The sequence below is a fragment of the Vespula pensylvanica genome, chromosome 23 (genome assembly GCF_014466175.1).
Source record: "Vespula pensylvanica isolate Volc-1 chromosome 23, ASM1446617v1, whole genome shotgun sequence".
In the NCBI taxonomy this organism is placed as follows: Eukaryota; Metazoa; Arthropoda; class Insecta; order Hymenoptera; family Vespidae; genus Vespula; species Vespula pensylvanica.
The window spans coordinates 515,952-541,492 of NC_057707.1; the positions used below are offsets into that span (position 1 = coordinate 515,952).

At 29.9% G+C, this 25,541-nt stretch overlaps 4 protein-coding genes and 1 non-coding gene across 40 annotated transcripts in view; 3 read left to right on the plus strand and 2 right to left on the minus strand.

Moving 5' to 3' along the window:
• Window positions 1-86: 86 nt before the first annotated feature.
• Window positions 87-8,265, plus strand: LOC122636636 (probable histone-lysine N-methyltransferase CG1716). Of its 3 annotated transcripts, XM_043828089.1 has the most exons (15): window positions 87-641; window positions 1,297-3,102; window positions 3,210-3,869; window positions 3,943-4,062; window positions 4,151-4,279; window positions 4,385-4,586; window positions 4,654-4,751; window positions 4,823-4,988; window positions 5,063-5,720; window positions 5,813-5,870; window positions 6,126-6,487; window positions 6,597-7,387; window positions 7,477-7,812; window positions 7,898-8,065; window positions 8,158-8,265. In XM_043828089.1, the coding sequence occupies exons 2-14, from the start codon at window positions 1,322-1,324 to the stop codon at window positions 8,051-8,053; spliced, it is 5,517 nt and encodes a 1,838-aa protein (XP_043684024.1). In that variant the 5' UTR covers window positions 87-641; window positions 1,297-1,321; the 3' UTR covers window positions 8,054-8,065; window positions 8,158-8,265. The 3 variants fall into 3 exon arrangements, with proteins under 3 accessions (XP_043684024.1, XP_043684022.1, XP_043684023.1); XM_043828087.1 differs by having other exon boundaries at window positions 7,898-8,265; XM_043828088.1 differs by lacking the exon at window positions 87-641 and adding an exon at window positions 973-1,160 and having other exon boundaries at window positions 7,898-8,265.
• Window positions 8,266-9,274: 1,009 nt separating this feature from the next.
• On the minus strand, window positions 9,275-9,346 carry Trnaw-cca. Its single transcript has one exon. It is a non-coding gene; the product is annotated as a tRNA-Trp (tRNA).
• Window positions 9,347-10,213: 867 nt separating this feature from the next.
• LOC122636642 (putative inorganic phosphate cotransporter) lies at window positions 10,214-15,242 on the plus strand. Its single transcript, XM_043828102.1, has 7 exons — window positions 10,214-10,426; window positions 12,661-12,794; window positions 12,894-13,194; window positions 13,286-13,524; window positions 13,597-13,746; window positions 14,213-14,590; window positions 14,677-15,242. Exons 1-7 carry the CDS (start codon window positions 10,357-10,359, stop codon window positions 14,884-14,886), a joined length of 1,482 nt encoding a protein of 493 aa, XP_043684037.1. The 5' UTR covers window positions 10,214-10,356; the 3' UTR covers window positions 14,887-15,242.
• LOC122636648 lies at window positions 14,739-16,085 on the minus strand. 2 transcript variants are annotated; one of them, XM_043828115.1, is made up of 5 exons: window positions 15,860-16,085; window positions 15,659-15,788; window positions 15,289-15,585; window positions 15,032-15,209; window positions 14,739-14,848 (listed from the first exon to the last, which is right to left on the minus strand). In XM_043828115.1, exons 1-4 carry the CDS (start codon window positions 15,973-15,975, stop codon window positions 15,054-15,056), a joined length of 699 nt encoding a protein of 232 aa, XP_043684050.1. In that variant the 5' UTR covers window positions 15,976-16,085; the 3' UTR covers window positions 14,739-14,848; window positions 15,032-15,053. The 2 variants fall into 2 exon arrangements, with proteins under 2 accessions (XP_043684050.1, XP_043684049.1); XM_043828114.1 differs by having other exon boundaries at window positions 14,739-15,209.
• A 7,352-nt stretch (window positions 16,086-23,437) lies between these two features.
• The window catches only part of LOC122636634 (myosin heavy chain, muscle), a 29,018-nt gene continuing 26,914 nt past the window's right edge, over window positions 23,438-25,541 (plus strand). For all 33 annotated transcript variants that reach the window (XM_043828081.1, XM_043828060.1, XM_043828059.1 and 30 more), the window contains exon 1: window positions 23,438-23,868. In XM_043828081.1, the coding sequence (XP_043684016.1) occupies window positions 23,662-23,868 (207 nt within the window). In that variant the 5' untranslated portion in view covers window positions 23,438-23,661. The remainder of the gene's footprint in view (window positions 23,869-25,541) is intronic.

Sequence of the window (25,541 nt, forward strand, 5' to 3'; positions counted from 1 at the left end):
ACGCTGAAAATGTTCGATGTAAGGCGTCGCCATAGGATAAGGCTTAGTATAGTCTGAAACATGAGAGAATAAAGAGTTTCTAAAGAACCTATAAACTCTTTCCCTCTCCTTGTCTTTCGAAAATGATCGCATCTGTATGTTTTCTTTTTTATATTGGCAGCATTGGAAGAAACAAACGATGCTTGTGGCAACAACGTATACACTTATTCAAGTATCACGCGTTCCTTGCAATTTTGAGGATGACCTTATTAATATTTTTCCATATAAATTAAAATCTATGGTTAGATTTGTGAATTATTATTCGATGTTATTCATAGTGCTTTTATCTAAGTTTTATTTGCATGTGCAACACGGTTAACTTCAAGTGAAAACTCAACAACTGCAGCAATTTACGGGGTGTGAATTTGTGCATCATTGGATTGACATTAAACTGTTTTAAAGAAAAACATTCGAATGAAATATTTTAATTGCTAGAACATAGTATTTGCAAGATTCTTTTTTAAATGCTTATTTATTCGTTCGCTTTAGTCAAAAATATGGACGAATTATGAAGCAGACGAAGTGATAGATTTCTCTAAGTGATGTTCTCAAAATGACAACTGTTGGTAATAAATCGGGAGATATAATTTTTTAATTGTCCAGTGAGTATAACACTCTCTAGTTAATCTTCGTTAGGGATATATAACGAACAAAATAATATGAATATTTTTATTAGGAAAATGGACATATTAATTTGCTTTATTTCAAATGTTCAATTAGAAAATTATTGTTAATACACGTCACCAGTTATCGGGTTTCTTTGGTTATACCTAAAATAAGCGTATTCTATGGAAAAATATTTCTCTAAGACGTAAAAGTTACTTTATAATTATGATAATATTAATAAAATTTAACAATTTTCAAATATTCATTTATAATAGACAAAATTTGAATAACTCATAATTTATTATATTATTTAAATTATTATATATGTTCGTATTTAATATCGTATTCCATATGGTAATTGCAAGCTTGCATTTAGATTTACATTTAGGTTATCCATTAAGTGTTAGATCTTGCATGAAAGATGTAGGAAGTTGAACGTCGACAATAATAAAGGCATCGAGTAATTTCACATTTGTTAGCATATATACCATAATTTACCATTACAAATGTTATATGTAAGAATAAAGTATCAATTATTTTTGGTTCTTAAGAAAATATTTCACAATATAATTTTCTACGGAACAAATTACTCTTAGAAACTCGTTTACTAGAATTTGAACTTTTCTCTTCAAGCTATTATTTTTATTACAGATAAATAAACATTTATGGGATCAATATGGCACGAAAGCGGAAACATGAAGTTAAAACATCTGTAAAATCATCATCTAAGTATACACCTATTAGAAAATCTAGCAGACAGATAGCTAAAAAGCAATTAGAAGAGAGAAAGATAAATGGAAAGATCTTGAAGACATCCACTTCAAATGCTGGGGAGGAATCAAGAAGCGTAGAAGAAATTGAGAATCAAATGGATTCAAAGAAGAATCAAAATGTACATAGAAAATATAATAGCCATAAAAACTTGTCCAATAGTGATGATATATTAACCGATAATGTATGTAGTATATACAAAAGAGATGACGAAGAAAGTGATAGTCAAGATGGATTAGATAATTTGTTAGATCAATCGGAGAAGCTTAGTCCAGAGGATGTACGTCAAATGGTTGTTGGTAATGCAATTGAGAATAATGAAACTAAACTTGAATCTACATCAAATGAAGTAGAAGTATGGCCAGAAGAGGTAATAGAAGAAATAATTTGTGAGGAAATGGAAGTAGGAAGTGATGCTACAATAACTAGTTATAATGCTTTAGAACAAGATAGTAGCATGGTGGTTGAACAAGTGCTGTTGATGAATAAGGCTAACTTAGAGGGAGATAATTTTGTAGAATACACCGTTATCAAAAATGAAGATGGTACTCAGTCGATGGTAGTAGAGTCCAAAGTAGAAGATACAGCTAATAATGAGTATCAAATTATTCAGAATGGTATGAATAATTTACGTATGACTATGGATGAAAAATCCACACCAAATGTTGTATCTTATAAAATGTCAGATTCAAAACATGAACATAATAAAGTAGCATATGATATAGATAATAATTCTACTAACAAAAAGGTAATTTCATTAGATTGTGCAAATAGTACTTATAAAAATAACAAAATGGCTGAGAATATTAAAACGGAATCATTTAAACATCAGTGCGTAAGAAAAGATCAAGTTCATTCTAAGAAAGAAAAATCTAATTTTTTGAGCAATGATGCCAGAAAAGGAAGCAATAATTATGTGTCTAACCTATCTAAGCAAGAATATAAAAATCAACATTTAAGAGAACATCAGAGAGAGATCGTAAAAGAAGGTAATCGTTTTAAATCAGAAAAGTCGAATACTGTACAACACAATCAGTGTTCTAAAGAAATAGAGAAATTAGTTAATGATTTGTGCAGTGTAGAAAGTGTTAATTCGCCTGTAGAAACATGTATAAATGTACAAAAAGTATCATTGGTTAATGAAGATGACGAAAGCAGTTCATCAATATTAGATAAAATGGAACAATTACATCGTTCAGCTAATTGTGAGTCTAATACGGATACAGTATATGTTTATCAGAAGTCAGTGGAATGTGTTTTGAAAAATCAACAACGAAGTGTCTTAAAATCAGACAATTTTACAGAAAGTGTAGCATGTGCGAGTGAACTACCATTAAATTGTAGAAATTTACAGAAAAAGAAATCTCATCAAAAGCCTTCTGATCATTTGCAAAATATTGAAGATTTATGTGCAGACAGTGAAGCAGATAGCAAAATAGATAGCGAAGACATGAAATTAACTAGTAGTGGTGACAGCAGTAATGACACATTGTTATCAGTAAATAATTATAAAATACCAGATATTGATACAAAAGGTGCTCCAAATAGTATCAATGATCTTGATAAAAAGGTTGAATTTCGAAGCCGTAGTGGTAGCACGGACACTACAGGTTCTGAGAGTGGATCAAATAGTTCTGGCGTGAGAAGAAGCAATAGAATTCGCACTATAGGTTTAATGAAACAAAGGTAAACATGTTATTCTTTCAATCTTTGCTTATTAAGATTCTTCTGATTTTATCTGGGTTTATCTATTAATTCAACGTATAAATGTATAATTATTTATTTATTATTAGATCTCGAGGGCGTGGCTTGGTAACTAAATCAAGTACAGACATTTTGAAAGCTAATTCAACACAGGAGAAAGATAAAATAACTGCCCACATGACTACTACTTCTTTAGAATCAAAAATTAATATAGATGGGCAATCCGAAATACAGTGTGACAAGGAAAATAATGCTAACAAAATGCAAACTGCGCATGATTCTCTTGCTCCTCTTGTAGCAACTTTTAATACTTCTGGTTTCAATTCAGATTCATTGAAACCAGTTAAAGTAAAGTCTAGATGGCGGAGATCTAGTGAACTTGAAATGGGAGGATCTAGTTCATCTATCTCGGGAACAGGATTTGAATTTTCAAATACTGTTACACCTGAATTAATAACACACGTGACAACTAAATCTAATAGCGCTCCTCCAGGAGAATCTGGCTCTTTGGAACGTGGATCTATAGCTGTATGTGCATCCATGAATGTACATTCTTATCCAGAAATTAAACAAGATAAAGACGAAAATGTAGAAAATAATTCTTCTATTAATTCGTTGACAACACAGGTTCCTAAAATTGTAGGAATAAAGACAAGTCCGATAGTAATTGCCGATACTAAGGATAAAGAAATGGAAGAAAGATTAAGTCAATTTGAATATTTACGTGAGAATTTATATCTTACTGAAAGGTGGGTTCTTTAATTACTTTCATATGTTTTTATAGAAGAAAGATATCACTTATATTACTCATTTTTATATTAGATATACCAACAAGGAGACCAAAAGAATGGTATGCGACTGTTTTCTCACAGAAGAGGAAATAGAGAGAGGTGAACTCGGTTGTGGTGAAGATTGTCTCAATAGACTCCTTATGATAGAATGGTATGTAAATAAGTATTTATAAATTTAAATCTAATTAAATGTTATAAAGATCAGAAAAATAATCGTTAAATTTTGATGTATATTACAGTGGATCTAGATGTGTAGTCGGTGATAGATGCACTAACAAAAGATTTCAAAATTGTGAATATGCAAAGTGTGAAGTTTTCCGAACAGAAAAAAAAGGATTTGGATTACGTGCAGTGACTGATTTAGATGTGTTAGTGTTTATCGATATAATTAAAAATTTTATCTTTTGCTGATATAACTTGTAAACTTTGTATTGTTATAATTTTACTTTCTCCCTTTTTTTTTTTTTATTTAGAGGAGAATTTATAATGGAATACGTAGGAGAAGTAGTGGACCCGAAAGATTTCCGTCGTAGAGCTAAAGAATATTCCAAAGATAAGAACAGACATTATTATTTCATGGCTTTAAAATCTGATCAAATAATAGATGCTACTATGAAAGGAAATGTTTCACGCTTCATAAATCATAGTTGCGATCCAAATGCCGAAACACAAAAGGTAAATTTTATATTCCTCGAGGAAATCCTTTAAGAATATTTTCTTATCGATTACCAATATGTTGCAGTGGACGGTAAATGGTGAGTTAAGAATAGGATTTTTTATAAAGAAGTTCATATCTGCTGGAGAAGAAATTACGTTTAATTACCATTTTCAACGATATGGGTACGTAATTAATAGATATACAATTATTAACAATGGGACCATATTTAATAAGCAATATTATGAAATATCAGAAAGGAAGCACAAAAGTGTTTCTGCGAAGCTCCCAATTGTTGTGGATGGATCGGTGACACACCTGAAGAAGAGAAAGAAAAGATCGAGAAAAAGGAGAAACGTGAGAAAGATGCTAGAAAGAAGAAGGAAGAGAAGAAATCAATGGATTATATGGAGGATGAAGACGTATGTTATTATTTTTATTATTAAGCTAATATGAAACGTACAAAGCATTCATCATTCTTTTACTTTCTTTACAGTTGGAAGAAGAAATAGACAAATTATGTTTGGGTGGTTTGAAAAATCGTGCTCATACTTTAACTTTGAGTCGCTTGATGGTTCGAAGTAGAGAATTGAAACATAGAACATGCTTGTTGCGTTTAATACAAAGCGGAGAGCAACCATGTAGAAGATTATTCTTAGATTATCACGGTCTTCGTTTAATATGGAGCTACGTTATGGATATTGCTAAAGACGAGTCCGAAGAAGCGCAACAATTTCGCCTGGAAATTCTAAAAACTTTAAATACACTGCCAATACCTAACAAAACAATGTTAATGGATAGTAAAATTTATGGTGTAGTAGAAAAATGGGCAAATCGATTATACTTATCACCGAATGGAGAGTCACCGGAAGATGATCAAGTCAAAGTAAAGAGATCATCCGAGGAAGGTAACAGTTGTTATAACGATGCTGGTACGAAGAAAATTTTGGACAATTCGAGCAACATTCCATGCTTAATCGAAGCTAAAGTCGAACATTCGGGAATGAATGAAATCAAATCTGAAAATACAGATCAATCTCTCATCCCTGAATTAGCATCAACGTTATTAGCTGAATGGTCTAATCTAAAAGAGGTCTTCAGAATACCCAAAAAGGAAAGAATTGAACAGATGAAGGAACACGAAAGAGAAGCAGGTCATTTTTTTTCTTTTTTTGTAAACAAGTATAACCGGAGAAATGTTGTATCATATATTTTCTTTATTATTTAATTCATTTTCTACTTTTAGATCGTGGGTATAGAGAAGAGCTCGAAAAAGATGAAAAAGCTGGAACATCCTATGAAAGGTAAATGTATCGAATGGCCCGATATTTAAAAAAAAAAAAAAAAAAGAAAAAAAAAAGCTATGCGACTTGAGTCATCCTTCTTATGCTTCATCTAGTATGAAACTTGTGAGAATATATAGATAAGGAAAAATGATATATATCTAATGAATATAATGGAGTAAATATTTTCTTTGCTACTATATCATATAAGTGTTGAATTAATCAAAATATGATTATTTAGATCTTATTATTTTCAATAACAAATAATTGCTTCAGACATAGGTCCGATAGGTACGGGAGAGCTGAGTTAGATAAACGTACGGATAGAAGACGAGGAAGAGAATCTCCAGAATTTGAACATAATAGAACAAAAGATAAGAAAGGAGAAGAGAGAAGTAGTTTAGTTCCTATACCAAGGATGACAAAATACGAACGTAGACAATTGTTTGCTCTAAAAGTAGCTAAAGAAGAGGAGGAGAGACAACGCCGTCAGCAGCAGGATTCTTGGCAAGAACACGAAGCAAGATGTTTAGCTTTGGGTATAGATCCACATTCTACTGCTATGTTAGATCCTCAAACGGGTTATCCGGTATTTTATAATCCGACACTTGGTCAATGGCAGCATTACTCTGCCCAAGGTAATTTCTAAGAAAGTTGACGTAATGCGAAACATTATCTTGTACTCGTCGTATGAGCTTCTTTTTGTTTCCATTTTTCTTTTGACTAACTATTCATGTTCTTATTCAGAAGGAGGAGATATCGCACAGCAATGTACTTCTACATGCGTAGGAGGAAATCAATCTCTATCTACTTCAAGTACTATAGTATCGCAAAATCCTCATGCGTTACAATCAGCGATAAGTTCTGAAATATCCACTGGTATAACTGGTACAACTGCCGTTCCCTCCAGTGTACCACCCGTAGTGTATTCCTTAAATCAAGCACCTGCTTTCAATCAGACGACAACTTCATATTCTTTAATTTCACACCATCAACAGTATCCAGAAGGTCACTTGTCGATCGCAAGCAATTTGGTATCTGTCCATGGTGTTTCACAACCTATCTCCATTCAGTCACAATCTCTTTACGTTGACAAAACGACAAACTCTCAACAATTTCCTGTCAATGCTTCTACCGATACTACTTCCAATCAACAATCACAGTCAGAAGTACCGCCCATAGATTTGCCACCTAAATGGAAGAGTGCGATAGATGCTAGAGGCAGAAGGTACTACTATCATATAAAAGAAAGAATATCGCAATGGTTACCACCACCACCAGACCACATAGGTGTCCAACCAGATTCATCGTCTACTTCAGAATCCAGTGACGATTCAACATCCTCTAACGAAGATGAAGAAGATCTTGATGATGAAAATATTGATAAGAAAGAAGAAGATGTATATTTAGACGCTGGTACTACAGAAAAACGGAATTCTGCAAAGAAAGTTAATCTGTATAATACTCCTGCTGGTTCTACTCTATTTCCTGAAACCAAAAAGCGAAGAGATGGTTTGGTACAAGAAAGGATCATCAGCGTAAATATTTTTTTCTTCTTTCTTTCGCTTCCTTTAAAGAAATTTCTCAAGGAGGATAATATTTCTCTAATGCTATATTTCAATTGCAGCCAAGAAGAGAGGAAGATCGTATTGGTCATAAAACGTATAAGGAATTAAAAGAAAAATTACGAAGGCAGAAGGAAAGAGCAAGACTTAAAATGCACGTTGATAAACTCAGAAAGCATAGACGTAGTAATAAATCGAAAGTTCATTCGAAGCATTGGCTGAACAAGCCAGAAGCAACGTCATCCGATTTTAGTAGCATGTCGGAAAGAAAGATTAAGGATACCTTCAGAATAAATATGGCCAATGTAATGGTACATTTCTTAAATCCGTACAGAAAAAATGATTGTAAGCAAGGTCGAATAACCAATACGGAAGACTTCAAGCATCTTGCGAGAAAGGTAAAAATATCTTGGAGAATGTTGCATTTTCCTTCATTTCTTTATTCATTGTTTAATTAACTTCTTTATTAATTTCTCCTTTCAGTTAACGCATTTCGTACTTGCGAAAGAGCTGAAACATTGTAAAAGTGTGGACGAATTACAATGTAATGAAAATGTTAAACACAAAGCTAAAGATTTTGTGCGCAAATACATGAGTAAATTTGGCGCAGTATATCAGAAAGGCACAGATGAAGATTAATTGTTTGTATATGTACGAAATGAAATTGTTATTTATTATATGCCAACTCTATCCTGAACGTTATCAGTTCCTTATATATATAAAAATAATTTTCCTCTTTGTAGATATATCCGGAACTATATTACTACCGTAAAATAGCAAAAAATTGTATATGTGTGAAAAACTTTTCTATAAGTTAGTAGCTAATAAAATAGCAAATTATTAATTTCTCATATTAATATGTATAAATTTTATACACTTTCTCTCTTCTATGTCGTTTAAGATGCATGGATATTTTATTTTCAAGATAACATATTGTACGGTATGTTACTACATTTATATTTCATTCTTCGTGAAATTGAAATTTGGATCTGCTACTGCATTACTTCTTAGAAGAATAGAGGGATCTGTTATTTTTTTATAATTGACGGGAGTTATATCACTCCGTAAGAACTGATCGCTTAGAATAATGTCTATATACATGTATGTATATGTATATGTATATATGTATATATATATATATATGTGTGTATATACGTATATATATAGCATATGCATATGTGTGCATATATAGAATATGCTACATATGCATCATATAGAAACAATTGCAACGATTTTACAACAGTTCTTTTTTTTCAACGATCGTTAATAATTATTTATTCGAACAACTAAAAAAACAAAATCAAAAGACATATATTCAGTGTTCCTTATTATATGCCTTTGTCTCATAGATCTGCGTCTGTTGGTACAAAAATCAAGTCTGTGATGCACACGGTATGCAAATGCAATAATAAAAAAAAAAAAAATAAATGCAGAGTATTTTAAATAAAGGTAATATTCTATGCGTAAATAATTGAAATATTATATTTCTTTAATGCTTTGATTTCCATAGGCTTTTCGTTGTCAATCATATGAGTTATCATAAATGCTTTGTAATATGTAATGGGTATATCATTTTTAAGATAGATAGATCTAGCATATGTAAGAGAAGAAGCATTTTTTAATTTTCTTCTCAATTTAAAAATTTTGGAACGAATCAAAAAAGAAAAAAGAAGACAGATGTATATACATAGATATACATACAAACTTGTTATTTCTTATACTTTTTATATATATACTATATATATGTATAATTATTACTTTACACGAGATATAAGAACGAAATAATACTAATAAGGATATAGATATTTCACGGTGGCCTTTTTTTCATAATAATTTATGAAAAGAAAAAAAACTGCCTTTTGACCCCGACGTGATTTGAACACGCAACCTTCTGATCTGGAGTCAGACGCGCTACCGTTGCGCCACGGAGTCACATGTTTATAAGTTTACAATAATATAAATAAGTTCATAAAATCAAAATTAAAATTACAAATTTTTTTAATTTATTTTCTTTTATTAACGTTATTATAATTACTATTGCTCCTAAAAAATAAGGCAGAAAATATATTATATATAATTTTTGTTTTTAACAATCGATTTTTATTGATACAAAAATTATTAATTACGCATTTATTAATCTATCGCATTTGCAAGCGTATCAGGTATATCGCAATTATATCTGATTTGAAAATAAAAGAAAATAAGAAAGAAAGAAAAAAGAATACATCTGTTGAGATATTTATTATCTTTATAGGACAGAAAAAATATTCATTGTTGATAATCAACGATAAAATAATTACATAGAACGATTTCTTAACAGTGTAAATAAAATCTTGTATAAAAATTCTGTTCACAGAATTTTTATATAAAAATATATGTGTGTATATATATATATAATGGATAGTATGTCTTTAAATATGTTTAGTATAACAAAATTAATTCAGTATATATATAGATTCATTTTAATCATTTGTATAATGTAATCATATAATAGCTATATATCATAGTGTTATAGAATGTATATTAGTATTTTACATATATTAGTATAAAAGTATAAAATAATAATATATATTATTAATAATATTTGATAAAATAGTTTAACATGTTATATTTAATGATCTTTTTGGAAATGATTTAAACATAAAAACATTCAAAGAATTTTAAATATTATAACAAATAACAATTCTCTTGTTATATTAATTCAATTTCAATGTTAATTGTTATTAATTTTTTTTTAATTCAATTTTTGATATTTGTTTTCTCCTTTAGCTAAAGCAAAATAGAACAGTAATATTATGAATTGGAAAAGTAAAGGAGTGGGAGAGTTTTCGACGGTCGAGTATAAAGAGACAGTACTCGAATCGACAGATTGTAGTCATTTATTGTTCTGTTAACTTGGAACATACTACCAGAGACGAGTGTCAGACAAAATCAACGTGAACATGGGGTCCGTACGTAATAAAAGGGTTTCGGTTTCCGAAATGATGAGAATACCTCCCATCAAACCTAAAGGTACTATATTAAATATAAAAAGTAAATGTAAAACTATATTAATAATTAATTTTTTATTTAAACAAAAGTCAATCAGTAATTTTAAAATATAAAAATATACCTATATATACAATTATAATATATATGTATATATATATGTAATATTGTAATAAAATAATAATAATGTAATAATAGGGAAGTAATAATTAATAATAGTAAAATAATAATTTTTTGTGATATATTATAATATATTGTTATAATAATAACTTCTAAAAGATGAACTGTGTTCTGCGATATATATATATATATATATATATATATATATATAAATTTATTATATTATATTATAATATATATGTATTTATTTAATTATTATATTATATAGATGTTAAAATTTTAGGAATTTTAGATCCTAGATCTAGATCAATTTTTGAAAAAATTTTTTGCTTAATATTATGTACGCAAATATATATATATATATATATATATATATATATATATATATAATATGCATGAAGCATAATATTTAATACATTTATTGATTGACAGATTTCCACTATCAGTATGACCTCAAAGTGTTTGTATAATCGCGTTTAAGATGTAACAAGATTAAGCTTTTGATAAGATGTTATTTATCAAATCTGTTTAATAAGATTAAATCGGTCCAATCGAAAGATGATCGTTCGTTTGATCTATGAAATTGTGCAATTCATGTATAATCAATGAAATTCGTATCACATATCATTATTATCATATTTAATTGTCAATCGTCAATGTTTACATTACTCTCAAGTCTATATATATGTTGTTTTATGTTAGTTACGTCAAGTATACAAATCTTGTAAGTCTCAAGAATTTGATTTTTTATATGCAATAAGATACATTTCTATTATTTATCATAATACGTTTGTATATATTGTTAATATATCATTAATCAGATGAACAAGAAATTTTTTTTCTTTAATTAAAATAAACGGTTACTCATGTCACAGTGCAATGAATTGTTAATCGCGAATTCTAATTTATTAGTTAAAAAACGAATCAATTTTATTAATTAAATAAAAATTTGATCTCGATTTACACGAGTAATATATAACAAATATATATATATATATATATATATATATATATATATATCAGAAGTACATAAGAGTAAAATTACCAATACTAATCGAGGTTTTCTCTTTATTTCATCTATTTTATTTATTTATTTGTTTATTTAAAGATAAAAACATATTTAAATTTTACAAATTGCAATCTCTGCAAAGAGTAGGATATAGTAATATATACGCGGACATAATGAAAACAAAGTACAAGAACCTATTAACTAACTTAACTACGATTAAAACTAACTTATAAATTATAATTTATTATATAGTTCATATATTCTCAATCATATCAAAATTATACTCAATCGTTTTGATGTTAGATATTATTTTCTTTTTTGTTATTGAAATATTGTATAATTGATTACTTAATTAAAATGATATTATTCGTCATTATTATTATTAATTGTGATTTCAGAATAGAAATGTAAATGTAAATAGTAACGTTAAAGAAATATATATACGTAATTATTTCTCCAGGTATTAAAAATAGTTTCTTGAAAATTATCGCAAAGTCAATTATCATTACGACGTGTCTTTCTCTTGACACGATATAACATTTCTTTGAAATATCTTTTTGTTTTTACTACTCAAGAAAATAACCACGTGTATATACTTAAATCGGACATACTCTACATTTCTAAAAGAGCACGTAGAATCGATTACGAGTAATCCGCATTCTTTATATTTTTCGACAGCACAATTCGAAGATAAAATGATTAATCATTATCGAGAATCTTCAAAAGCTATATTCGCAAAATTATATATTTCACTCTTTTTTTATTAAAAAATATGTTTTGCAAAATATTATATGAAATTTATTTAAAAAATTCGATACCCTAATAAATAATGATAAATATTTTTCAGATACTCTATGTACATAGAATAATATCTCATTAATTATATAATAAATTTTCTTAAACAACTTTCTCTTTTATTTTTTTGATGACGTTAGAAACATTATTCATGAAATAAATTCATCATTATTATCATCATGTGCTATCGATGAGATCATAACAATATTGTCTAACATCTTATTAGCGTAGGTATGCAAGTATTAGAAAATCTATTTCTTGTATCAAAGATTAAGATCGTACTATGATTCGATAGAGTATAAAGTATGACGTTCGAATATTTGTCTGATTACAGCCCTCTTCGGATGTAGACACATACAGGTACTATTCATGACCTTCGGTTTCTTGTGCTGTTATGCTGTCAGGGTTACCATGTCCGTGACCTTGGAGGCGATGACCAATTCTACCAAAGCTAATCCACAATTCGAAGTACGTAATTTTCTCTCTCTCTCTCTCTCTCTCTCGTGAGTTTATGTTCAAATTCTCTGTGATCAGAATCAATATATTTGTCGTTTTTTCAATGGTTAGGAGTTTCATTGGAATCAGAGTACCAAAGACACCATATTGAGTTCATTTTTTTGGGGATATGTATGTACTCAAATACTCGGTAATGTCATTGCTCAACGTTGGGGAGCCCAGAAAGTTTTGTTTGGTGCTCTTGCTATCAACGGATTACTAACACTTTTAGTTCATCCTGCAGCCCATTATGGTGGTTGGGAATTTGTTTGTGTTACCAGAATTCTTGCAGGTTTTGCCCAAGGTACAATCATGCCGACCTTACATACGCTCTTATCTAAATGGTCGCCGAGCGAAGAAAGAGGTAGATTAGGTCAGTCTTGATGTTAAGTTATTTCATTTTTTCCCCTATTTCTTTATTACAATCGAATAATATAGGACTATCGTTAATAACTATATTTTAGCTGCATTTGTTTATTCCGGTGGTTGGATTGGAAATGTCATCTCTCTTCTAAGTTCTGGATACCTTTCTGCATCCGTTCTTGGCTGGCCAAGTTGCTTTTACTTTTGGGGTACTATGAGCTTAATAGCTGCTATTTGCATTATGATTTTTATCAAAGAATCACCTGCTGATCACCCAAATATTCCGTTGGATGAAAAGGAATTCATCGAAGTTAGTTTGGGTGTTACCGATACCGATGAGGTAACGATCAATCGTTCATAATTTTGTTTTGTTAAGAAACGTTATACATAATTATTTATTTTTTATTTACAGAAACTATCTACTCCTTGGATCGCTATATTAACGTCTGTACCTGTTTGGGCTCTTCTTGTTACACAATCGGTTCAAAACTGGGGATTTTGGATGCTGTTAACTAAAATGCCTTCTTATATGAATTCTGCTCTTGGTTATGATATACAACAGGTAAATTCTAATATTAATACTAAATCCCGAATCAATTTTTTAATTGCATGAATTACATTGAAACGAATTAAAAAATTAAATTCCAAATTCAATTTGTCCAAATAAATGTTTAACCGAGCAGGGTATGACCATGATAATCTATTTATACGCAATCATATGAGAAGAATATTAATTAGAATCATTGTGATATCTTAACCACTTGAAAAAACGCAAATAACGAATTTAATTAATATGCGTGACAGTATTCGATTATAACTCAATGCCGATATATACCAGTAGTATCTTATAGATGCTACGTTAACCGAATGTAACTATCACCATTAACGAATTCTTAGACTTGCGGTTACTGTCGGTCAAGATCAATTACGATACAGCTAACGAATATCAATTGGTTTGCTTGTAGAATCATTCATCGACTGTAATGTGATACCAAAAGGATAAGGAACATTTGTTTGGTTCTTTTCAGAATGGGACAATGTCAGCATTACCATATTTGACAGCATGGATTCTTAGCTTTCCATTCAGTTATTTTTCTGATCTTTGTATCAGAAAGAATATTATTACCTTAGAGGTTTCCAGAAAAATATGTAATACTATAGGACAATGGATTCCAGCAATCGCACTTATTTGTTTAGGTTACGTTAACAAGGAACAACCTGAAGTGGCCGTTGCAATTTTAATTATTGCAGTTGGTTCAAATATTGCTGCATATTGCGGCCATAATGTTAATCATATGGATCTCAGTCCTAATTTTGCAGGTGCCTTAATGGGCTTTACCAATACCGCTGCAAATATTTGTGCTATTTTAGCTCCTTTAATATCTAGCGTGATTGTTCCAAATCCGGTTAGTAATATATATTTATCTTTATCACTTATTCTATATTATTTATTCTATTTTATTTATAATATTCTTTTTCATTCGATTCACAGTCAAATATTCTTGAATGGAGAAATATATTTTTCCTCTCGGCTGGTCTTTACATAATAGGAAATCTTATTTTTATTTTATTTGGTAAAGGTAAAGTACAAAAGTGGAATGATCCAATAAAAAAGCAAAAACCAGTTTCAATATATCAAATAGGAGTAGTAATGGAAGATAATTCTGAAACACAAAAAACAAATGATCAAAAGAACCCATGACAAACATATTATTTTATACAATAAGATAACTTTATTGTAAAATATTTCTAATGTAAAAAAGTAAGTTGTAAATATATTTAAGACATATTTAATATTTATTAAAGCTTCTTTCTTAAAAGATATATATTCTTTCATAATTTTCCGCCTTGCAAAAATATGAAAATAAATTAATTCTCCTTTAAATGTTCTTTAGACATAGTCTTCCATATTGTTCCCATTAAAAAAACAGTTCCTATAATTGTTGTTAATAATGTAATGCAAGTGACGCAAGGCAAAAAGGATGTATTTCCTATAGGTACTATCCATATGTAATCTATCTCATCCTGTTAACACAGACAAAATAAATTTATAATTAATAAAAGGATTTAAAATTTGTCATTTTCAAATTAATTGATATCTTACAATAACATATGGTATCTCTCTCCATTTTATCGTCATATTGGCACACAATGGACATATATCTGTTTTAGAGACTCTATATTCTTTAATTCTTTGCTTGCAACCTATAAGTAAAATAGGTTTTTTTAAAATAATATTTTCATAATCACCATTCTCTTTAGGATATTGATATCGTTGGTGAATTGGTAATGATGCGATACATGTGCCATTATTGATAAGGCTACAAAAAGTAATATTCTGAGAGTTCGCATTCTCCATAAATAATTCTATATTTTTTTCTCCTACAGAACATATGTTAATCTAAAAATTTAATACATAATATATAAATTGCGTAGAAATTTTGATAAAAAATATAAAAAACATAATCAATTACCTTATCGACTCTTCTTAGATCTGCTAACTCATTAATGTTTACGTAAAGAGCTGAAGGAAGTACAAAATGCAATGATATATAACAATTGTTCGTACTAAAATTACTTAGTTTAATGTGATATGTTAAGTTTCTGTAAAAAGAATTAGATGAAGGAAAAGACTGAAGAGAAATATTTATTTTTTCTATATTCTAATTTCTAACCTATGAAAACCAGAACCATCAACATGCAACTTAATACGAGCACTTATTTCTTCAGACAGTGAAACAAATTGAAATAATATAAAAATATAAATAAAAATTCTTAAACGATACCACATAATAGAAAATATTTTCTATTATTAATATTTTATTCCAGAAGTTCCTATATAAAATTACACTCGATAACAAAACACAGCATGTTTTCAATTCACATTCAATTTGTAAGATTATAGATGGCATTAAAGAGAAATCAAATTTAAAAATGAAACTGTGCAAGAAAGAACAGGTAAAAAATTATATTTTGCTTTTTATTAAATTTATTCTCATAATTTTTAGTCATAATTAGATGATATACAATACATTATATATATAAATTATTTACGGAGATTTATTACAAAGATGATTATTATTCAAATATTATTCAAAATTTTAAGAATAATATGGCATAAAAATAAATAATAATAATAATCGCATTACTATATAAATAATTTATTATTTATCCTTATTGATTTCTTCCCTTGTGAGTTGGGAATAGAATATACTTAGAGTATCCCTTGCTCGTCATAAAAGACAACTAATAGGGGTTGAATATTGGGCTGACAATCGAACTTCATAAAAATCCACATAATACGGAAATTTCATACAAAAAAGCCGGACTGTTAATAATAAAAATAAACAAATGAAAATAGAAAGCTCGCGAGAAAAAATTAATGTAAAAGAAAATAAAAAGAACAAAATATCGAATAAAATAAAATAAAATAAAATAAAATAAAATGTTTATCCATTTACAAATAAGGCGATAAATGACGTCATATAAATGCAGCTGTAAGTAGAGTGCATAATGTGCATACTGCATTTCTAATATAGAAAAAAAAATAGAATGAGATTAAAGAGAAACTGGGATAAATAAGAGAGAGAGAGAGAGAGGGAGAGAACGAAGAAATAAGAATGAAAGAGAGAGAGAGAGAAAGAGAGAGAGAAAACGAACTGGTTGAAGTTTCAACGTAGAGCTTCTATATTGCCGCCAGGAAACGAAAATAGCTGCTGTCAGATCCCCAGAAGGTACAGAAAAGAGGTGTAGGTAAGGCAAAAGTAAGACAAGATAAGGTACAAGATGTGACGAGGTAAAAAAATAAAATATATAGGTATAACAAGAAAGGATAGAGTGACATGGAGTAAGGATAGTTTCTCTTAAAACTTCTGCAATAAAATTATGCCAATCACATAAACGATATCTATGTCTTATGTAATATTTAAACACAAATCGTAGAACGTAGATATTAACATGAACTTATATTTTAGAAATTAACACTGTTTTTCTAGATTACAAATTCATTTTTTACTATGACTCAATCAATTTTTAGGTTAAATTAGATATAGATCACATTTTCGAATAGTATTAAGATTGATTTTTCTTTTTTTTTTTTTGGTTAACGTTAAAGTTTATAATGAGGTTGAATTAGTTATTGGATATTTATTGGAGAAAAAAAATTTTTATTTTTTATAATGAGCTTTATATTACAGGTAGCTGAAAAAGAGGGAAAGAAAGACAAGGGAGGTGGGGGGAGAGAGAGAGAGAGAGAAAGAGAGAGAAGTTTTACATCCGCGATCCTAGACTTCTTTGTAGGATTTCTAGTCGTGCCAAGTCTGCTTGCCCAGGCATTCTTTGGCTCGGTTAAGAATTCCCATTATTATTGCCGGTGTACAGAGATCTTTGTAAAATGTTGAACAATTTTCAAGTAATTAATATATCGATAAGATAAGATAAGAGTTAAGAATCTTTTCTCTTCTCAGAAAGATACGACTGATTAAATTGTTCTCTAATCAATCAATTAAAGATTAATTTTATAAGAGGTAATTCCAATCTTTAATCGATTCTAGATTTTATATTATTATTATTATTTAGTTGTTTTGTTAATTATTTTAAATTATTATTAGGTGATCATATTTATTTATCTTTATTATTTAAAAATTATAATGTTTGTTATATGAAATTATTGTAGAAAAATATTTTAGGTTATACTAATTATATTTATTACGCAATCCTTTATTATAAAATCATAATTAGAAAATATTATAATCATGTATTGTAAATATGTATTACTTATATCAGGATGCATATTTAATTATAATATCGCAATATGATAATAGGTCATATAAATATATTAGCCATACGAGAGAGAGAGACAGAGAGAGAGAAAGAGAGAGAGAACAAAATAATTGGAATCAATAATTACGTTTCAATACATATTATTTCTAATCTAATACTTAAATATATAAAAGATAAATTGGAGTAATAAATTATTATAAATTATTTATAAATATTATGTGAGAGAAAGAAAGAAATATTGAGAGACAATAAGGGACGTTTCCATATTACGGTATCTCGTTCGTAATCGTTGGAGAGCGCCAAATTCGAATTGAACGGGGATGACTCAAGCCTCAAGGCTCTGTTCAGTTCACCTCGTCGGCTTCGTTCGGCCGACGTTGGCCCGGTTTATCTCCGGCTGATCCAGAAATAATCTTAGATTCGGTCTCTCCTACTCTTACTCCTGTGATCTCCATCGTTCGAAAGCTCCGAAACTTTTTTTCATTTGCTGTGCTTATCTTTTGCCTTGCCGTCAGCATCTCTCTCTCTCTCTCTCTCTCTCTCTCTCTCTCTCTCTCTCTCTCTCTCTCTCTCTCTCTCTCTCTCTCTCTCTGTCTGTCTGTCTGTCTGTATTAAGTTCCATATGAATATCATATATACAAATATTTTTCTAATATAAAAATTTTTTATTAGAAAATTCATACATAAAATTTGTCCAACGAATGTATTTAACAATTAATTAATCACTTTCTAATTAGTGTTACATATTACTATAGTTCCTCTATGTTTCTAATCTCTTTTTTATTATCTCCGTTATTTTGAAATCGCGTGTGTATATTTTTTAATTCAATCATTGTAGTTTCGTTCATTTTCCTCTAATATTTTCTCTTAAATCTTTATGTGTATATGTATGTATTTACAAATCTATCGAGAAGTTTCGCGTGTTTGATCGAGCGTCGTTGTCTTGAGAGTCTCGCAATAAACATTGGTATGGCATCCGCCCGCGTCAGAATCTTAATTTACCGACGGTGTTGCGCAACCGATCTATTTCCGCGCATTCCTAATCGCGCGACTAACTCCAATAGTTATCGTTTTTCCCTATCGTGTCGATGATATCCATTTAATGATTTCATTGATTTTCATCGTTGCTCTTTTTCGACAAATAATAAAGTATAATCTTAGCGAATATATTTTAAATTATTAATTATGCTAAGGAACTTACATTAATTTCGTTCTGATCAGTTTTAGAAAACCTTTCTCTTTTTTTTTTGTTTGTTATAAAAGAAAATGGAACAACTTTTGTATAGAGGATTAAGAAGTAACTTCTTTTTTTAGATTAGATCACTAAGGTTAACATTGCAACTTAGTGAATACATACATATGTTTCGCGAATCGTGAATGACGTTTAGATTGAAATTAGATAAATGACATGGCTAAATTCTTTTTTGTTTATCGATGCATCTTAAAATTAATCCTTAAAGATACATAGATCACTTATGTTACTTATAAAATAAACATCTATATTAATTGTTAATAGTTCAACATAGTTGAAAATAAAAGAGTTATTATTTAAAGATGAAATCAAAGTTATATTTTCTATGTCATTTGATCAGAATGATTAGAATTACAAGAATCAATTGGTAACTCATTGAAAGATATCGCTAATTTAGCGTGCATATAAAGTTGAGATTAATTTACTATTCGATTTTCATCTAAACACATGTTTGGCACTCTATTCGATTTAGTATATAGCTTTTAGATTGGACGATTAGGGTTGATTAGTCACGTTTTAGTTTTACTGAAAAACGATGCCAAAATTTCACATATTCTTTTTCTATCCTTTCTTTTTACTGTATTTTATAATAATACGTGTATAAAATTAATTAGATGTTATAAATAAATTGTAATGATTGATCTCTTAAATCGATTATTCGATCGATTACTCGATTATTATATGCAATAATCATGGTTCCTTCCGCATTAGATCTTTCTGCCAAATTGGCAAAACTGGATAACATCCAATTTCATAGAAATACCGAAGGAAATGATGTTGCTATATCGACTCGTGATTTTCGAGATCATTGAAATCCTTCTTTGACTCGGTTATATTAATGAAATTTCAAGGACATCCTCGGAACTTGTAATCTAACTTTTCGAATTTCATTGTTATCATATTTGTCTCTCTCTCTCTCTCTCTCTCTCTCTCTCTTTCTCATTCTAAACTTAAAGAAAGATGTTAATCTTTGTGATAGTGTAAAAATTAAATTGTTGCTATGGTTTTTCTCTATTTAATTAGATTTTGCAAAAAATGTATTAGAAACTTTTACGTGTTGGTCACGTGATGATCGAAACGATGAGGCTGTATTTTTAACTAATTTTATTATCACAGTTGAATACCTATTATACATATCGTTTATTATAAATTTTATTTCATTCTAGCAAAGAAATGATCTGTCGTAAAATTCATAATTTATATTTTATGACATAAGCGATATATATAACGAAATGAATAATACATGTAACGAAATGTATTGCAAAGATTTTTGTCATTTAAAATCCGGTGAATATTTAATGTTTTAAACGTTCTAATGTTAGCAAATATGAATTCATCTTGACAATAAAACTATTTATATATCTATAGATATTAGTAAATTAAAAAGAAATAATAATAATAATAACAACAACAGCAACAACAATAAAAGAGAAATACAGTTAACTATAAAACAACTTCTACTGTGATAAATAAAACATCAAAATTAAACACGAATTATTAAAAGCGTGTTAAAGATCTTAACTAATATAAAAAAAATTGAAACGATCAATTCAATATAATATAGATGTTAAATCAATAAGGAAAGAAGAAGAAACAAAAAAATATGTAACAAAATGTAGTAAACCGAAAATCAAGAAAATCAAAGACGAATCATTAGGAATTCATAGAAGATATCTGAAGAAATATAAAAATGATCGATCGAACATAAGCTGGATGATAGATCGATCTCTTTTATAAGAAGAGAAGATGCAACTATTTCGCAGCTGTTATCATCGATCTATCGTGTATGACCACGTGCATCTTCCACGTGGACCGTACAGGAGTACACGTTGCTGTTGCAATGGATCGTGTCTCGGGTATTCGAGGGGACTACCACCACCTGACAAGCAACTAACTACTCTCCACACTCTTGTCCGGATCTTATTCGCGTCCTTCCGACATACACCTCGATGGAATGGCGCTAGACTGGTCCATGAGCATCGTTTAAAGGGAGTTTCGATCTTCCTAGCTGCAATAGAAAGACTAAGAGATAGACAGAATAAGCAAGAACGAACGAACGAACGAACGAACGAACGAACGAACGAGCGAGCGAGCAAGAGAGGGGGAGAGAATGGAACCTTCCCCCTTGGAAATGATTCTCATAGGCATAACAGTCTATCTCACTCCAACATACTATCTATTTTCATCTCACTCAAGTCGAGCCGAGCACGGACGTACAACTCCGCGCTCGTAGTACCTTTCCGCCACCACCCCCTTGTCACACTTTCGCTATCATCTCCACCTAAAAAGGTAGATTGGCCCAGGAACTAACGCGCTTTTTCATTGGCCCATATCGTCTACCAATCGTAAGCCTCGTTACAGCTTAGGATCACGTTGCACGCGCTTATATTGGGAGCCCCCGCTCGTTTCCCCGACAGAACGGCTCTCTAACGTAAGTGAATCACGTCGATTGTTCTCTTTGCCGGAAAAATATATATATATATATATTTTTTTCTTTTTCTTTTTCTTTTATTTGCTTTTTAAGAGTGTCAGATTATTTTTCTTATTCTCGCAAAGTTCTCAATTGTGAAAAGTATTCTAGTTTTGTTCGATGTAGATTTTCGAGAATGAGACAGAGAAAGGTTGAAAGAGAGAGGAATATTGAAAAGATTTTTTCGAAATAATGTATTAGGAAGTACATACATGCTATGAGATTAGATTTTCATCATCGAATTCTCAAATTTACATTCGAAGACGTTGTTCACGTTCCGTCATCTCTAAAGAAAAAAAAATTCTCTACTTGAGAAAAAGATTCATCACAACCCAGAGACACGGGAGGCTGAAAACTTGGATCAATCAACCAGTTGGGAATATCTCCATCTTTTCGAAGTTTCAATCGCGCGAGAGAGATTTAAAAAACCTAAGAGGAAAAGTGCGAATTACTACTTTTGTTTAACCACAAAAGGGATTTTTTATAGTGGACAAAAATTTAAAGGTGTTTTACAAAGGAAGACGATCGATTCTGTCGATCAATTGTGTGCTAATTGGATTCAGAGGTTCCATTTGTTTTCGATAGTCGAATTCTATCTTTTGTGTGTGCTTTTTTTGTATATGCATATGTATACATATACACGTATATATATATATATATGTACATATATGTGTGTATATATGTATATATATATTTATATACACATATATGAAAGATCGAGAAACATTTTTTACGAAGATCGAAACAGTGAAATTCGGTGCGACGACATTTGTGAAATTATTTAAACGAAGGACTGATTTTTGTTAATGTTTCTACGGATGATTCAAAACCATTTATTTATTTGTTTTTTTTTTTTTCAAATAATAGGTTTAGTGCTTTTACAAGTTTCTTAACGAGCGAAATATCGCTTCAAAGTTCCAATACAATACCTAAAATCTAATTTTCTCTCTCTCTCTCTTGATGATACGAATAATGTCGGACTTATCATTGGGATACACTACTTAAACGAGAATATATTCAAAAAATAAGTAATAAATCGACGAATTGGGGACTTAATTTGTATATAATTAGTGAAAGTATTCGATTTTGTAAAGGGAAATTAAACTGAAATAATTAATCATTTCGTTTTTTGTTCGTCGAAGAAAGTGCGTTACGAAGAAGCTTTGTCGATTGCGACGCCATTTCGATGAAAAATTGCGCGGCAAAACTTAAACTTAAATTGTCCGAGATAGCACGTGATATATTTCTTTTTTTTACTTATTCTTTCGAAATCTTTCTATCGCATTTCAAAATGGATATATATATATATATATCTACATTTATATGAGAATACATATATATATATGTACCTTTTTTTGAACGTGATATTTATTTATCCATTTATCAAGGCAATGGCGTGTTTTTAATTCGTGATTTAATTCATTGGTATTTCGTTGAAGAAGGCGGAGTTATTTTTGACTTGTTCTACTTCCTATTAAAACATACATCGATATACATATGTAATCGTGTAATACGTATGTAATCGTGGAGATTATGATGGTATCTTTCCAAATTGATTTCAAACGAACGAAAGTAGAAACGTGTGACGAAAAGACACATAAGAATTTGTACTCTCTTTCTCTCTTTCGATTTTACTTTTATTTTTATAGTCTGAACGAATCATATCGATGTCGATGACGAAAGAAATTTAATTTTGACGAAAGAAATTCGATTTAATCGTTTAACATACGATCTTTGTTTATTGTTTAGGGCCGCCCAGATCGTGCCGCCAGAAGTAGTCCGTCCGTCGCCGAATTCAGCGAGGAACGAAGAGAACGAAGAAAAATAAATCAAGCGAGCAGGCCTCCCTCTCCCTCTTATAAAAGTGGGAAAACGACGAAAAGTGTGAAAGGATAAAGAATAGAAAGAAGAATATCTTTCTCGAGTTTTGAAGTAATCTAGTAATCGAGAAGTAGCAATCAAAGTCATCCAACATGCCAAAGCCAAAGCCTCAGGAGGGAGAAGATCCTGATCCAACTCCCTATCTCTTTGTTTCCCTTGAACAAAAGAGAATCGATCAGACCAAACCTTATGATGCTAAAAAGGCGTGCTGGGTACCCGATGAAAAGGAGGGCTATCTTCTTGGTGAAATCAAAGCTACCAAGGGGGATGTTGTTTCCGTCGGATTACCAGGCGGCGAGGTTTGCACTTTTTTATTTAATCGTTTAATCGATAACCCATCTCTCAATTTTCTTTGTAAACTTTATATTACGTTCCTTGATATGTAATTGATATAATTTTCTCGCATGTCGGTACTTTAACACATTGCAACTGTTATTATTACATACTTGGTTATTTAGATCATTTAAATATATATTCTTACATACATTTGCTTAATATAAAATTGATTATATGTAAGACACAACAGTACATGTTCAAAATTTTTAAGTTTCGAGTTACTTTATTTATTTATTCTTTCTTTTTTTTTTTTTTTAATGTTAATATGATTCTTCGATTGGTTAAAAATGTACAAATTGAGAATGGGTAAAAGATTCGTTGGAGATGTAGGTACATATTGTACGTATTTAACGATTCTACTTAATATTCTCTTAATATTCTACGTTTCCAACGAAGGTACGAGATGATACTTTAAGAGATACATAAAGATATAAGCTTGTATATATACGTATGTATCTACATGTACAAGGAAGGCAAGCATGCCGGGGCTTCGCCGTATCAAGCTACTCCGTCTCTATTTTTGGAGAGAACAGAAATCGCTCGAAGCTTTTACGACCTTCTATCGTCGAACGCGCCAAGATATCCGGCACTCTCTCTACGTTCTCTTTCTATCAACGAAAATAAATTGACGAGAAAATGAATTTTTCTTGTAAAAAAGAAAAATAAAGAAAGAAAACAAAATACATATCCAATCAAAAACAGAAACAATAGAGCTAATTTCATCTCAGATAATCAAAAAAGAAAAAGAAAACGTGCGGATATTTTATTGCACTTTCATTTTTTTATTATCAAAAAGAAGAAAAAAAAAGTCTGGTGGTGATGAAAGAGAATTTTCTATTAGAAACAATGTAGGTAATTTGATTATAATTAAATACAGAATAAAGCAAAATATTCGAATGAAAATTTGAATCCAACTTTAACTTGACAATTTTTATCGACAAATGAACGAATAAATAAATAAATTCTATGTTACGATTAACTGATAAAAAAAAAAAAAAAAAAAGAAAATGGAGAAAAGAAGTAGATGAAAAGAAACGGAAGAAGTATGGTGTTACATAATGGTTCAGCAAACCCTGGCCCGTCGACACCTAAACGCTATTGTTAGCATAGCTAGCGACGACGGTAATAATAAATTGAAACGCCACTTCTCGAAACGCAGGTCAATATATTTTTAGAGCACTGTCAAAAGCTAGCTAGCTAGCTAGCCAGAGACAGATGGATAGAAAGAGAAAGAGATATGCTTTGCCGGATATACTGTCTCTCGCGCTTTTACGCAACGTGATTGAGAAGAGAGAGAGGAAAAAAAGGAAGAAAAAAAATATATATATATGTATGTATGTATGTGTGTGTAGCTTCACGATCGGCTACATTTATTTTAGTATCGACATTTCGAAGCTAAATGAGACTATGTGTTATCTTTATCGTACCACCCACAGTAGTTTGCCAAAATGATTGCAATCAATTACAAGTTTTGTTGAAACTCTAAGTTTTGTTATATACGTTGCGTATTAGCATAAACACAATATTAAATGTTACAAGATTATCGAGAAAAAAAAAAATGATAAAAGAATAGAAACAGAAATATCAGAAATTTCATTCGAGTTAGTAGAGTAATTATTGAGAAATCAAATTTTGT

Coding starts and splice junctions, on each gene's coding strand:
- LOC122636636 (XM_043828087.1), top strand. CDS start 1,322: ATGGCACGAAAGCGGAAACATGAAGTTAAAACATCTGTAAAATCATCA. Junction 5,871..6,125: donor GCTGGAACATCCTATGAAAG/GTAAATGTATCG, acceptor TAATTGCTTCAG/ACATAGGTCCGATAGGTACG. Junction 6,488..6,596: donor GCAGCATTACTCTGCCCAAG/GTAATTTCTAAG, acceptor GTTCTTATTCAG/AAGGAGGAGATATCGCACAG.
- LOC122636642 (XM_043828102.1), top strand. CDS start 10,357: ATGGGGTCCGTACGTAATAAAAGGGTTTCGGTTTCCGAAATGATGAGA. Junction 13,195..13,285: donor CGAAGAAAGAGGTAGATTAG/GTCAGTCTTGAT, acceptor ACTATATTTTAG/CTGCATTTGTTTATTCCGGT. Junction 13,747..14,212: donor TTGGTTATGATATACAACAG/GTAAATTCTAAT, acceptor GGTTCTTTTCAG/AATGGGACAATGTCAGCATT.
- LOC122636648 (XM_043828115.1), bottom strand. CDS start 15,975: ATGTGGTATCGTTTAAGAATTTTTATTTATATTTTTATATTATTTCAA. Junction 15,586..15,658: donor ATCTAAGAAGAGTCGATAAG/GTAATTGATTAT, acceptor TTAAATTTTTAG/ATTAACATATGTTCTGTAGG. Junction 15,210..15,288: donor GAGAGATACCATATGTTATT/GTAAGATATCAA, acceptor CTGTGTTAACAG/GATGAGATAGATTACATATG.